Source organism: Panthera pardus, unplaced genomic scaffold (genome assembly GCF_024362965.1).
Source record: "Panthera pardus isolate Hobbes unplaced genomic scaffold, ASM2436296v1 HiC_scaffold_24, whole genome shotgun sequence".
Classification (NCBI taxonomy): Eukaryota; Metazoa; Chordata; class Mammalia; order Carnivora; family Felidae; genus Panthera; species Panthera pardus.
Window position 1 is genome coordinate 58,430,397 of NW_026526810.1, and position 13,850 is coordinate 58,444,246.

The 13,850-nt window shown below is 40.8% G+C and overlaps 1 protein-coding gene across 4 annotated transcripts in view; it reads right to left on the bottom strand.

Moving 5' to 3' along the window:
- CDIN1 (CDAN1 interacting nuclease 1) overlaps positions 1–13,850 on the bottom strand; it is a 273,955-nt gene that overhangs the window by 47,944 nt on the left and 212,161 nt on the right. For 2 of the 4 annotated variants that reach the window (XM_019442634.2, XM_019442630.2), the window contains one exon: positions 9,707–12,022. The exons of 1 other annotated variant lie outside the window; for it this stretch is intronic. In XM_019442634.2, the coding sequence (XP_019298179.1) occupies positions 11,893–12,022 (130 nt within the window). In that variant the 3' untranslated portion in view covers positions 9,707–11,892. Of the gene's footprint in view, positions 1–9,706; positions 12,023–13,850 lie in introns of those variants that run through there. One more of the 4 variants, XM_019442635.2, reaches the window with a different exon arrangement.

Below are 13,850 nucleotides of genomic sequence, written 5' to 3' on the forward strand. Positions count from 1 at the left end.
ATTTCCTCTTAAACTTCACCATAGGTGTTTCCTTGCTGCTCACTGACTGCAGTGGTTCTGTGTGCTCATGACTGGACCAGTCCACCTGCACTGTGATAAAGCATCTTCCTCCAATTCTTGGTCAAGATTGTACTGTTAGGAAGGATAAAGGAGTGTGTGTGTGTGTACACAATCAATTTTGTTTGCCACATATGCTTTCTTACCCCATAAACTCTTTCCTATAGGCATCCAGGAACAGATCACTCCCTATATGAATTTTTATCCTGAGGGCCCTCTTAGCCTCTCTGGAACTGGCCCCAGGGCCCCCCCCGAGGGTGGCAATATTGACTCCCTCTCTAGATGGGGGGAGGGCAGATCAGGCTGTCTCTGGTCAGACTCCAATTTCAGCATACGGGGAGTTAATGGTTTCCAAAGCAGTTAAGATGCCCTTCCTCATCACATCTCCAGCTATAGCAACAAAATGCTTCTGTGCCAGTTAGAATAAATGAGCCCACTATGTTGGGGACTCTGTAATTTGACTCCAACGAGTTGCAAACTCAGATCCTCTTTAGGTAGAGATTAGATCAAGCATTTCAGGACAGTTTGTATCAGGCCTCATGTTTTTAATGAGATATGACACCAGGTTGAATCTGATGCATATTCAGTTGAATATTTCAAATTTAGTTAATGAAAGCATCTGGACTATCTTTAGATCATACAGACTGCCATGCTAAAAGGGGCTCATTATAAAGTCATAAGAGCAGTTTATTTTGTTCTGTTGAACTTTCACTATTTATGAGTAAAAGGGGATAGTTTTTTCGATTCTCCCTTTCAGAATTTCTGCAACACATGGGAAAGACCAGGGGCTGGGGGGGGGGTTCCACGAAACTTGCCATGTCTACTGTCAGATTCCTTTTGGTTTTTCTTACTCCATAGTGGAGGCTAGGGGTGTGGAGGGAGCAGAATGGGGAGCCTACCGACGCCAAGTTTGATATGGTTGTCTTCCGGTGTTCCGTCAGGTACTGCTAACAAACTACAAGAAGACGATCTCAGGGTGTCGATCACAGGTCAGTCTGGGAAACAGACACCACAATTTCATTTTCAGGATTAGGTACACATACATCTTAGTATTTACTTTTTGTTTTTCAGCTTTCTGAAAACAGTATAGAGAGAAATCCTTCTCTTTAGAAAAAACATTTAGCCAAGTTTTCTTTATTGTTCCAAAAAAAAAAAAAAAAAAAAAAAAAAAGTCAACTTTGGGTACCTGGCTAAGTTGTTAAGCATCTGACTTCGGCTCAGGCCATGATCTCATGGTTCATGAGTTCGAGTCCCACTTCGGGTGAACATGGGCCCCACCTCTTTCTCTTTGTCTCTCTCTCTGCCCCCACCCCTTCCACTCCCCCTAGCTCGCTTGTGCCCTCTCAAAAAAAAAAAAAAAAAAAAAAAAAAAAAGCAATAAGCAACTTCTACAAGGAGCATAGTTCAATTAGTTAACCCCTCTGTTACTGAGCATAAAAGCACTTACCTAACCTGGCCAGGGGTATAGCAAAGAGTAGTTAATTGTTTGCCAAATGCTGTCAAGCTCCCAGGTGAGAGCCACACTTTCCATGCCCAGCATTACTGTTGCAGTATTTCCCTGCCCCCCAAGAGAATCTGCTCCAGAATATGCCTCCAATGTGTAGGGATACTGGCCTGTGTTTTGAGAGGGGAGCATCAGAAGTTGCTGAATTTTTAAAGAACTGTTCAGCTTGCCTGTGATCTAATAAGGTTTATTTTAATTTTTTTTTTAACGTTTATTTATTTTTGAGACAGACAGATTGTGAGCCGGGGTGGGGCAGAGAGAGAGGGAGACAGAATGCGAAGCAGGCTCCATGCTGAGCTGCTAGCACAGAGACCGACAAGAGGCTGGAACCCAGGAACCGTGAGATCATGACCTGAGCCTAAGTCAGACACTTAACCGACTGAGCCACCCAGGCACCCCAGAGGAGTTTTATTTTTAAAGGTGGGGGTGCTGGCAAAAATCATGTCTTTTCAAAACCCCTAAATAGTGTTGCAAACATCAGTCAGAAGAATAAGGGCACAAACTAATAATTTCCCCAAATTCCTTTTGCTTTGCCTTTTTTGTTTGTTTCTTTAAAGATCAAATTCGAACAACGTTTTATGCTTTCTTTCAATGAATTAACAGTGGCCTGGAGAAAGTATTTCAATCCTGTTCAAGATACTTTTTCTAAGTAACAAACCCACGCACCTTTCAGGGCTCAGCAGGTGCGCGGTGGACTTGGGCCGTCAGTCAGACGGGTATGTGCCAGCCACGTTCTGTGCTGCCCTGCTGCCCAAGTTGTATTTATGGCAGAGGCCATGGTCACTGTTGAAACCAACACGGGCTTGCTGCCTCTGAGCTCCTCCTCCAGAGCAAAAGAATGGTAAACTAGACATCTGTCTGTGCAAACAATCAACTAAGCATATGCCCACAGTCAAAGGAGGGTCTTGTTCCGCTGGTCTCTTAACTTTTGGAAAAATGGCTTTTTTCTAAACGAGTTTTCGAAAAGCAGTCATAAGCCAAGCTATCCACATTATACTGATTTCTAAATTAACACAGAAAATGCACATTTTTAATGGTGTAGATCATTATTAAATGGATCCTTCTATGATAGCAGTTATATTAATTATATGATGTATAATAGAATTATAATATAGGATACTAGTTTTATTAGAGCTATGATTTATGGTGCATTAAGTACTAATCTTGTTTAATCCTCATAGTCGTCCTAGGTGGTAGGTATTATTTCAGTTGGGCAAATGAAGAAAGTGAAGGTTTTGGAGAGTTTGCTTTTCTGTAAGTGGATAAGCAGGGATTCCAGTCTGTTGTCAAAGCCTGTGTGAGTCACCAGGCTCTACTGGGTCCAGGTCGAGATGCTATGCTAACCATTTTTGGTGATGATCAGAAAAGTTCATGAATTGTTATTGGCTTAAATATTATCCTTACATGAGAAGACGATGGTACACATAACATCTGTGGACTGTTTTCAATGGAAGGAAAATCCAGTGAACATATAAATTGGCCAGGGACTAAAGAAGCCTTAAAAATGTTTCCCAATTCATTCTTAGTGGCACATTCTTAAACTAAGTGGCGATGTATAGAAACTGACTGCCAGCAAACAGTAAGAATTTTAGGTTACTAAAGTCAAAGTAAAATTAGGGTATGAGGGCAGGGCAAAAACAGCTAAGGTTCAGAACGCTCATTTGAAAATACACAGCAACCCTTTACTTTGTAAATAATAAACCTAAGGTATTGGAAATTCCTTCCAGAATAGATTATTAACCCTGTGCAAAGGACAGTGGACAGGAGACTAGGAGGTACAGACTCTGGTCCTGCCCCTAGTTAGCTATGTGACCTTGGACAAGTCACTTGTCCTCCTGCACAATGAAACCTCTGGTCCCTTCAATTCTAAAATTCTGAGTCTAGGAGTCAAACTCGTCTCCTCTTTGCTAATGGCTCAATTTTACTTTCTGCACACCTCTTAAGACATCGTCAGGGAGCAGAGGGGAAATTCAATTCCATTTTCACATGAGTTTCTTTGCTAAATCCACGCCCCCATTCTGCTGTTTTTAACCCCTCTGTCATGGCAAAAACACTTTCAAGGATGGGGGGGGGGGGGGAGCAAGGAAGATGAAAATAATTTGCCAAAAGACTGAGTTTTACATTTACATGCGAAGCATTCATGTACATTTTGTAGTCTCTTTCATTCTTCTGCTTTTCGATTATCCCGTTATGTTGATTACCTTTTTCATTTATTGCAAAATGCTTCTTAAAAAATATTAATTTTGAAAATCAAGATGTGTATTTCTATTCAAATTAAAGTATTTTTCAGCTTTTACCTACTTATCTGTCAGGTGCAATGGTCATTATTTAAGCTGCTAGAATAAACTGACACAATTAAAAGGTTTTAGGAAAATGATTTATGGCTTAATGGTAAGTATATTAACCGAAGGTACATTACTAGGTAAAGCATACCCATCTCCTTTATCCTGGAAAGTATTTTAACATTTCTTTTGGGGAGCATGTTTTAAAACAAATATAACAAATACATGGGGTGCCTGGGTGGCTCAGTCGGTTAAGCGTCCGACTTCAGCTCAGGTCACGATCTCATGGTCCGTGAGTTTGAGCCCCGCGTCGGGCTCTAGGCCGATGGCTCAGAGCCTGGAGCCTGCTTCCGATTCTGTGTCTCCCTCTCTCTCTGCCCCTCCCCCATTCATGATCTGTCTCTCTCTGTCTCAAAAATAAATGAAAGTTAAAAAAAAATTAAAAAAAAGAAAACAAATACACAATCACTACCTTATAGAAATGCATTGTACTATGTAGTAAATTGATACCCAGATGATATAAAGACCATGAAAGAGAAGGCAGGCACTTTCTGCAGCTGACCTTGAAACCCCCGCCTGGTTTTACTGAAAGCAAAAGAAAACACCCAAGGAGCATGTCAAACTACCTAATAGAGTATATCCTCAAATCTGAAGATCCTTATGCAGACTAAATGCATAGGGACCCCACGTTTTTTCATCAATAATGTCACTTAACTTTCACACCTTACTGAAACAAACAACTATCCATGGCCTTCTGTTTATCTTGAGTTTTTAAGTCATTTTTCTATTGACATATTTAGCTTATATAAATTACTGAACAGACTTGAGCCACAGATAGTTCACTTGGTGTCATAGACCCAGTGGAAAGGAATACTGCTTGTTTTATTGCTCAGACTGATGCACAAGATTATGAGTTCTTTTCCAAATGCTTTGAGTTTATTTATACTTGCACTAAATATGAATAGCCTAGGGCAGATATTGGAAATATGTGGCATCTATGTGATCACTACCCACTTCAAAAGCTAGTGCACATAACTGATCATACCCTTATTTCCTGATGAGCTGAACTGGGGTCTCAGGACCCTTCTTAGCAAACACAGCCAGCATAAACAGTGAACTAGTTGCTGTCCAGATTCTAGAATTAAAATAGCTTATTAAAAACCTCAAAGGTTTGTTTCTTTCCTAATTACACTGTGACTGACTTTTCTGAACATTTCAAGCCTTTTTCATTTTGATAATGATTTTTTTTTTTTTTAAAGAAGGACCTTTTATTGGGTCTTTTAAAATTCCCCACAGTACTGAAACACTTTTAAATATACATTAGAGACTCAATAAATATTTGTGTTTTGAATAGCCTAAATGCTAGAAATAGATGACAGTTATCACATAGAAACAGAGGAATATCACAGAGGTAACTGGGTGTCTGCTCTCCAGATACTCATGGAAGGAATCGTGCACCAGTTTTTGGCCCTAACGCATTAAGTCCTGGGAAACTGGCAAAGAAATGTGAAGTTCCAATTCCTTTGGTATTGTAAGTTTCCAAAATATGAGGAAATGTGTCAAATGCCTATGGCTTTCAAATGATAATATACTCTGACTTAATGACTAAGAGCAATGCCCACTGAGCAGTTCACGGACAGTGTCTCTTCCAAGTCAGATCCTGTTGGCAAATGACCAAAGAACCCTTCTTTCCTGATCCAGTCAGCCACTCCTATGGCCTGGAAGCACTTTGCCCATGAACTCAGTATTCTAAAAGTGAGCAGTTAGAAGTGCCATTTGCAGCTAATCTAAGAATTCCACTGAATATCCCAAAATTTGTGTTGGAAACACATTGGCACTTTGACTTGATTTCAGAGGAAACTTTTTTTTAATTAAATTTTTTCAATGTTTATTTTTGAGAGAGAGAGACAGAGAGACAGACAGAGAGGGAGGGAGGGAGGGAGGGAGAGAGAGAGAGAGAGAGAGAGAGAGAGAGAGAGAGAGAGGCGGAGACACAGAATCCGAAGCAGGCTCTAGGCTGAGTTGTCAGCACAGAGCCAGAGGCAGGGCTCAAACCCACAGAACGCGAGATCATGACCTGAGCTGAAGTTGGATGCTTAACCAACTGAGCCACCCAGGCACCCCCAAAGCAAACTGTTTCTTAAATCTTGAATAGAAATGTAAAGATAAATATACCTTAAGCCTAATTTTTTTAAAAAGAGAAAGTTAAGAATTGTAAGTGTTCTAGTTTCTTTAGCAATATATTGGAAAAGCACCGCACTAAGGCCAACTTGAAAGTAAACACAATGAAATCACATGAACTCCCCTTAAAACTAGTATGCATTCTAGAATACTCTGGTTGATGGGAGTTTCCAAATACTTTATTCATACTTAAATTTTTTTCAATTAATTTTTTGAATGTTTATTTTTGACAGAGTGCATGCGAGCATGAGCAGGGTATGGGCAGAGTGACAGAGGGACAGAGGATCTGAAGTGGGTTCTGTGTTGACAGCAGACAGCCTGATGCGGTGTTTGAACACACGAACCCCAAGATCACGGCCTGAGCCAAAGTCTGATGCTCAACCGACTGAGCCACCTAGGTGCCCCAGTAATTAATACTTTGACACTTACATATATGATGCTTTTCTGATTCCAGTTAACAGTTTTCAGCTGAAGATGACAGTTAAAAGCTTCCATTTTTTCAACTCAAGTGAATGAGAACATACTTAGTGTACATGTAGTCATTCATTTGTTCATTCAATATATATTGAGCACCTCTCTGTGCCAGGAACTCTGTTAGCTGCTGGGGGCTAGTGCAAAAACAAGACAGATACAGTTTCTACTCTATGGAGCTTATAGTCTATTTGGAAATCTCACCATTAAGTAACAACAGGAAGAAGTAAGTCAACAATTGAGACAAAAGGTGCCTCCATCTCTCAGTTTACCTACAAAACTGGCTTCCTGTACAGGTGGTTTGGATTATGTAAATTCTGATTTGCTGTATACGAGAAATTTCCATTAAAACCTAAAAATACATAAAGCCTACTAGAAACACACTAAGTAGTTCTTTCTGAATGTATCTGTGTTGAATGAACGTAAAAATAACAAAGGCTTTTTTTTTTTTTTTTTTTTTTTAAAGAAAAAAGTGCTACTTATTCTGGAAATACCTTTAACCAAGGCAGTTTTCAGGGGAATTCATGACCGCTTTGGGTTAATGGTCATTAGCTTCATGTTCAGTCCTCAATTAAACTCTGAACTTCAATTGTTATTACTTAATTGACTTGGTTATATTTCATGTCGGCATCTCACAATGACCTTCCTTTTAAAAAATAAAAATTACGTTGGCTAGCACCATGGGTCTTTGGCTGAGCCTGACATTGTTGCAGGCCCACACTGTTTTATATATGGTTGAGCCTCGAATTTGCTTAGGTTTGCTATCACTAGGGTACCTCCCCATCATCCTTGCCTTTGAACTGAGACAGCTCTAGATAAATCCAAGTGATGAGGGAAAAGGAATGAAAAACAAAACCCATCGGTTGCCATGATTAAGATGCAAAATAAATCCATAGATAGACACTTGATTCCAAGCACAGGGAGTTAGTCTTAATACCTTCACTATCACAATATTACATGATGCATATTTTAAAATGGTACTGTATCTTTTCCTTACAAGTGACTCCAAATGTTTAGTTGTTCCAGTTAACCAGATGAAAACTTCAATCTCCTTTATTTACACACAAAACAGTAAGATCAAGTTGGATTTATGTAACTAATGAGATCGATTTTTAACAAGTAGGTATGATGCCAAGCTCTAACTATGCTGTACTAACTGAAATGAATTAAGGCATCAAATGAGCATTTCCCCTCCCCCTGTATTGTGGAAAAGTTTTAAAAGTCTTTTTGAAGTACTTTGATCAAGCTTTGAAATCATTTTAGTGGATTACTATTGTATGAAAACTATAATTTATTGTGCTTGACCTAAGCAGCTCTTTGTCTCACAGCCATATTCAAAACAATAGCAGGAAAGTGAAAACCACAAGGGGAACCCAAGCTGTTCTGGTTATTATTTCATAATTCCATCTTCCTTATTTAATCTTTGGAATCCAGGCATGTTCTTAATAAAAGATCATGTTTACCTTATATGGGAAGGTTCGTTTGGGGCAATACAATCAGAGCGTCCAAACTTTGTCATTGTCACCCTTCCTTTACCTAAGAGTGACCTTACATACACATTCAGAGAAGTGCTTCGCTATAAATGGAGACATTGCAGGCAGACTCGTCATTGTTTGCCTTTCGGTTTCCTCTCTCGTTAAGCTAACTTTGCTCCTTTACCCTCATCAAGAATGTCCCGGGGCACCTGGGTGGCTCAGTCAGTTAAGCGCCTGACTCTTGATTTGGGCTCATGTCATGATCTCGCGGTTTGTGGGTTTGAGCCCTACACAGGCTCTGCACGGACAGTGCAGAGCCTGCTTGGGATTTGTCTCCCCCTCTCTCTGCCCTTCCCTTGCTTGCTATCTCTCTCAAAATAACAAAAATAAAAACTTGGGGGGGGTGGTGGAAAACAATGTCCCAATTGTGGGATTTTCTCCTCCTATCCCTGCCACAAAGTATTTCTACTCTGAGAAGACTTGCTCCCAGCAGATCACATGGAAAATGGCTAGTCGCTCCCAAAGATGAACAAGCTAGGAGCGTTTCTCTAGTGAAATCATATAGGTATTTTCCCATTTCTTTCAGTTTCATCCACAGACAGAATACCATCACCACCACTCAGGCCGAAAGTAGCTGTAAACCTCACAGGTTCTTTTGGCTCCGTTTGCCACATGTCCTGATGGCCTAAACCTCACATCCTGTTTGACCCTGTAAGATCTTATCTGAGAAGTTTTAGGAGTCTTCAAAGGTGTACCAGCTACCTGCTAACCCCCACCCCGAAGACCTCTGCATCAGGAGTTAGATGAAATGCATTTTGGTCTGGGGATGGTTTTCCGGAGAGAAAAAGGAGTGAGAAAATGTAGTGAGAAAGCACAGAATACATGTCCACATGGAAGGAAATTGGCAACGGTTAGTGAAGGGGAAAAAGGAGAGGGAGGAGGTGGGTGAAGAGAAGCAGCCTATGAAGACACTAAGCATTTAAATTGGTTAAAACACTAGGTCTGTAGCGGGTTGCATGTTAAAAAGAGCAGACACCTAAGGTATCTCGGTTCCACAGGGCCAAGCAACAGCACGTGGAGCTCTCGGAGAGGCGAGTGGATGAACCGTTCACTTGGGTGCCGTGTGCTAATTAGCGTGGCCCACCAGGGACCATTTAAGTGAACGACCTCATCCAGGGCTCTAAGCAATCCCCTCCCGGCCTGAGTTAATGCACCCCCCAAAGACCAACCATTTATCATCCTTTCCAGGATGGAACCAAGGCTTGCTGATAATGATCAGGTACATACACCTATAGTTAAAAGAAAATTGTTTCCCCTGGAGATCCAGCTTTCTGCTTTGGACCCCGAAGCTTTTCCCTTTAGGAGTGTTGAGAAGAGCTGACATACACCTCACTAGAAGGCAGATGAAAGAAAAAAAATCTCACTTTTTGGGGGGGGGGGGGGCGGTAAGGGTAGAAAGGAGCCTATGAAGTCACCTTAAGTTATCCGTGCTAGGTCAGCTTTGCACGGAGCTGATCCCTTGCCACACTTCACATGGGGTCTTTGTGACAGCAGACGCCTGGCAAGTCTCTAACCACCGGAGAGAACATCATTTCGTTTTACATTGTCCGCACACTCCTGCTTTTTTCTGCGTTGGCATAATTCATTACTGCAGTTTGCAGAATGCTCCATCAAACAAGACTTGGCTTTAATGTTAATGTTCTAATGACGACGACAACAACAAAAAGCATCCTGTCTACTTTCCAGGGCCGTTTTTATTGTCTTAACCAAAAAAACAAACAACTAAACAACACATACCGGTTTAACACAGATAAAGATTTCTACCATAAAAGGAAAAAGAACAAGGAGGCTTGGAGTTTCCTATTTGGGAACACTACTCTTGTCTCCCTATACCCTTCCAGCTGAAGAGTGGTAGACAGAATAATCACATTCGTTTCAGGTGGGAAAAAAAACTTAGTTTTGAAACTTGAGAACTTTATCATCCTATGTATGGCTTACTGGTCTTGTTCCCATGTTGAAGGGCCACATTTTAAGACCTTGTTCATCAACAGGAGGTGGTGCCGTTGCCAGAGAATACCAGTACCTTCTTATAACACATTATGTCAGGGCACCAGGTATAAGCAGGAATACGAAATGCAAGCACCTCTTCTATTTTTTTAAATTTATTTGTGCGCCCTCATCATAAATTTGTTTAATGCAAAACCAACAAATCCTTGACAAGGGTTTAACAGCCTTTTCAACATCTGTGCAGATGAAATGTAATTCGTTCCTAAAGAAGAAAAAAGCAGTTTAGAGCATGCCACGAAAACTGTTTCTTAACAAGTGTTTAAGTGTGTGCATGTGTGTGTGTGCACGCGTGTGTGCAAAGACAGCAATAGTTTCAGATGATTCTATTTCACTCCCAAAACCTGCGTGATAATTTTACACTGACACACAAGTCTGCCACAGAGACCTCCTTCCCATTTCATTTTCCTCCTTTTTTGTGGAATGCAACCCACTACAGAGTTAAAATCCACACGTCTGGGCCGGACGTGTTTGTGTCTCTCAAAAGGAAAGGCAGCTGGCAGACTCATTTGCAAACCTTCTTAGGTACAAAATTAACAGGGTGCAAATGGTGGATTTTGTCTTTTGAAAGAAGCAAGCCATGTATATAACTTAGAGGTGGTTGCAGAAGTTCTATTTTTGTTAATATTTCCCAATTTCATCTGTTCAATATTATAAAAGATATATTTTCAACATGGGGACAAGTCTTTTATAAATACATTTTCGGGTATAGATAAGTTTTTAACCTCTCAATAGATAGGTTTATAATGAATTTATTGATGTTTTGCTTTAAATCGAAATTTGGTTAGCCGTGTAAAAACTGAGTAGATAAAAGCAAACAAATACAAAATCCCTTTTATTTGGCTTATTTGGAAAACACTCTAGGCTTATTTCTGGTACACTTAATTCGTTCAAAGCTGAACATTTCTAATGCCTAAATTATCTGTTATGTAATTATTATGTCATATAAAATGCAGATACAAAGCCGTGCACAGAATGTGCTTTTAAAAAATTGTATGCATAAAAATACTGACTACCATTCATACTGACAAGTAGCCGTGTCTAAAAATAAACTATTGCCCAGGCTGGCACCATGCTTCAATGGTCTCCCTTTTGCCCCCAGTCCAAAGGAGTGTGGTTTCCAGACACAATGTAACCAATACTTTTACATGAGATAAATGGAAAATCTTTGGTGTTCAAATAAGTATCATCAAAAGAGGAAATTCTCAAGTATATTTTTTCAGCGTGGCTCAATGCCAGGGAAGTCAGGAAACCGTAAAGACTGGACAAAACAAGCAGAGGCTACCGTCGAGGTCTACTGGAGCCTGGCAGGTGAGAGCAAAAATCTAGTTTCAGCCTCCATGTCTTCCAATCTGCTATGATTGTGCTAGATTATTCCGTGATGGTAATTTAACACTGGGGACCTGTGAGAGTATGTGAAGACATCGGAGGGAGGTGGGGAGGGAGAAAGAATGAATAGAGGCTTAGAAAAAAAATAAGGGGGTGGTTCGGGAACTGGGAGGAGAATTGAAAAATCACACCTTTCAAGTCTCCACATTTCTTCTTTTGTTCAGTATGAGCAGAAACCATCCGGAAGGAAGAAAGATTATGACTATCTATAAACTAACTGTTTGACAGAGACAGAAATGCTGATAATGAGTGGGTTGTGTCTGTAGTTCTTGGCTGTTCACATCAGCAAGGGATGAAGGAAAACAGAAACTCTTGATATGTTTGTCTAAAGAGGTAGTGGCGTGGCCACGGGCAGCCCGAGTTCAGCTCAAGTTCAGGGCAGATGGTGCCAGGAGTTTACATTGCAGGAAAGTAAAATTGCTTCCGGATTCACCTTTTCCTCCCGGCTTCTCTTCCAGGACCATCGGGGTCAAGCTAGGCTATGGCATAAGGTGACAATGTCCGTGGGGAAACAGGCTTTGAGCAGGATGCCCCTTTCCCGGTTACAGTCCAGTTCCTGGATAAAGCCGTACCAATAGATGACTAAGCCCGGCCCAAATCTGCAAAAACATGAGAAAATAACATGTGTGTTGGATCAACAGAATTCTCGAGAATGGTCATCTCTGAAGCATTGCGATGATGATTAAGGGGCATCATTTCACAAAGTTTTTGTTTTGGTTGCTACTATTGTGGCTGAGGGTGGAACTTCTAGCAAGCAGCGGGCTTACTTTAATACAAGTACTACTACAATCTCAGAGTTATTACCTTTCAAGGAACCTGAAGTATTGCATATACATGCACGACCCTCATCACTTTTCAGTAAGGTGATATCAACTTGGGTTGATGTGAGTACCTAACTGAGGAAGGATAAAACTAGACTCTTAACAGCGACGAGTTACTGTTGGGGAGCACCACACTTGGGATTTTATCTCCTAATGTTACCTTATCTCCTAACCTACTTTCAACCAAGGGGAAAACAAAAGGAATAACGTAAAAGTAGAATAGGTCAAGGTCCTCTTCTGGCTAGAATGCTCTATGCACATACCAATGGGGCCAGAGGTCCCTTTGGTCATCTCCTCTCTCAACTCCTTAAAAAGCAAACAAAAATCCAGATGACCACTGGGATCCCTCAGATAGACGTTATCCCTGACCCTTTGTGTCTGCATACAGTCTCTAAATATGAGCACGGCGTGAAATTTGGTCATAGGTTCTTATCATGAAGATGATGGATCACGTCATGTAGACCATGAAGTATAGACAGATGCTGGCTTAAATCCTCAATCTTTCTAAGTTGTGCCTCCAAATTATCTCCAATTTTTGTTAGTTGCAGACTCAGGAAGTAACCCTGTAGAAGACTTCACCCATCAGGAAGTTGAGACCTTTAGGCTGGGTTCATAAAGATGTAATCACGATCAATCACTGTGCACACAGACATGTTTTGCCCATCAGTTTCACCTTTTTTTTTTTTTCTACCGAGAGTACTTAATTAAAGGGCAGCACTACTTTTGGTGTCATGTTGCAGGAATTTTACAGTGAAATCATAAATTATGAATGTTGGGTTAGTAAAAGGATGTCTAAAAACAGAACTGCTTTCTGTATTCTGACATTACAGCAGGCTGAGCCACGTTAGGCCAAAGAGCTTTTTTCCTTCTGTGATTTATTATATGCTGTAGTGTACTTGCCAAAACTAATAGCCCAAGATGGGCTGCAAGATACTATATGCACAGGAACAAGTTCAGTTGGGTGTCACAGAACGGTAGCCAAGTTGTATGCAAGGTTAATTGAACCTTTTGGGCAGAATGGCAACTCATCTACTGATGAGTGGCTCCAGGGGACATAGGAGATGTGTACAGTGGGGCGGCCTTGGAGCACTAGACTCGATGGTATTTACCTGCCATTGGGGGCTGGCTTCAGAGAGGCTTGCTGAGACCTTACTTCCAGTTAACTGGGGGGTTTCTTAGCAACTTGTAGTAACAATTGTTTGCAACTGGAACATATACCATTTGGTATCTCTATCTTACAAAAAGCTCTGGTTACTATCAAAAGATCTCGGATTTGTCACAAGCCTGGCAAGGGCGGGAAGATCTACAATTTTGTGTCTGTGAAGCCTCGAAATTTCCTATCAGTGAAGCAGCCCTGGGTCACAGGGCTCTACAGACCTAACACTGAGCTCAACACATTCCTCCGCTGTCTTATGCAGCCATTCAGGAGACCATGATGTTCTTTAGAAAGGCACTAATATTTTTACAAAGGGAGAAAAAAAAATGTGATCTAACCAGTCATGGAAAAGAACAAAAGAATATATGGAGGTCATAAACAACAAGCTCAGTGTTTTAAAGATTTAATAAAACAAAAACACATACCACCAAGCACTGAGAGAGCAAGAGC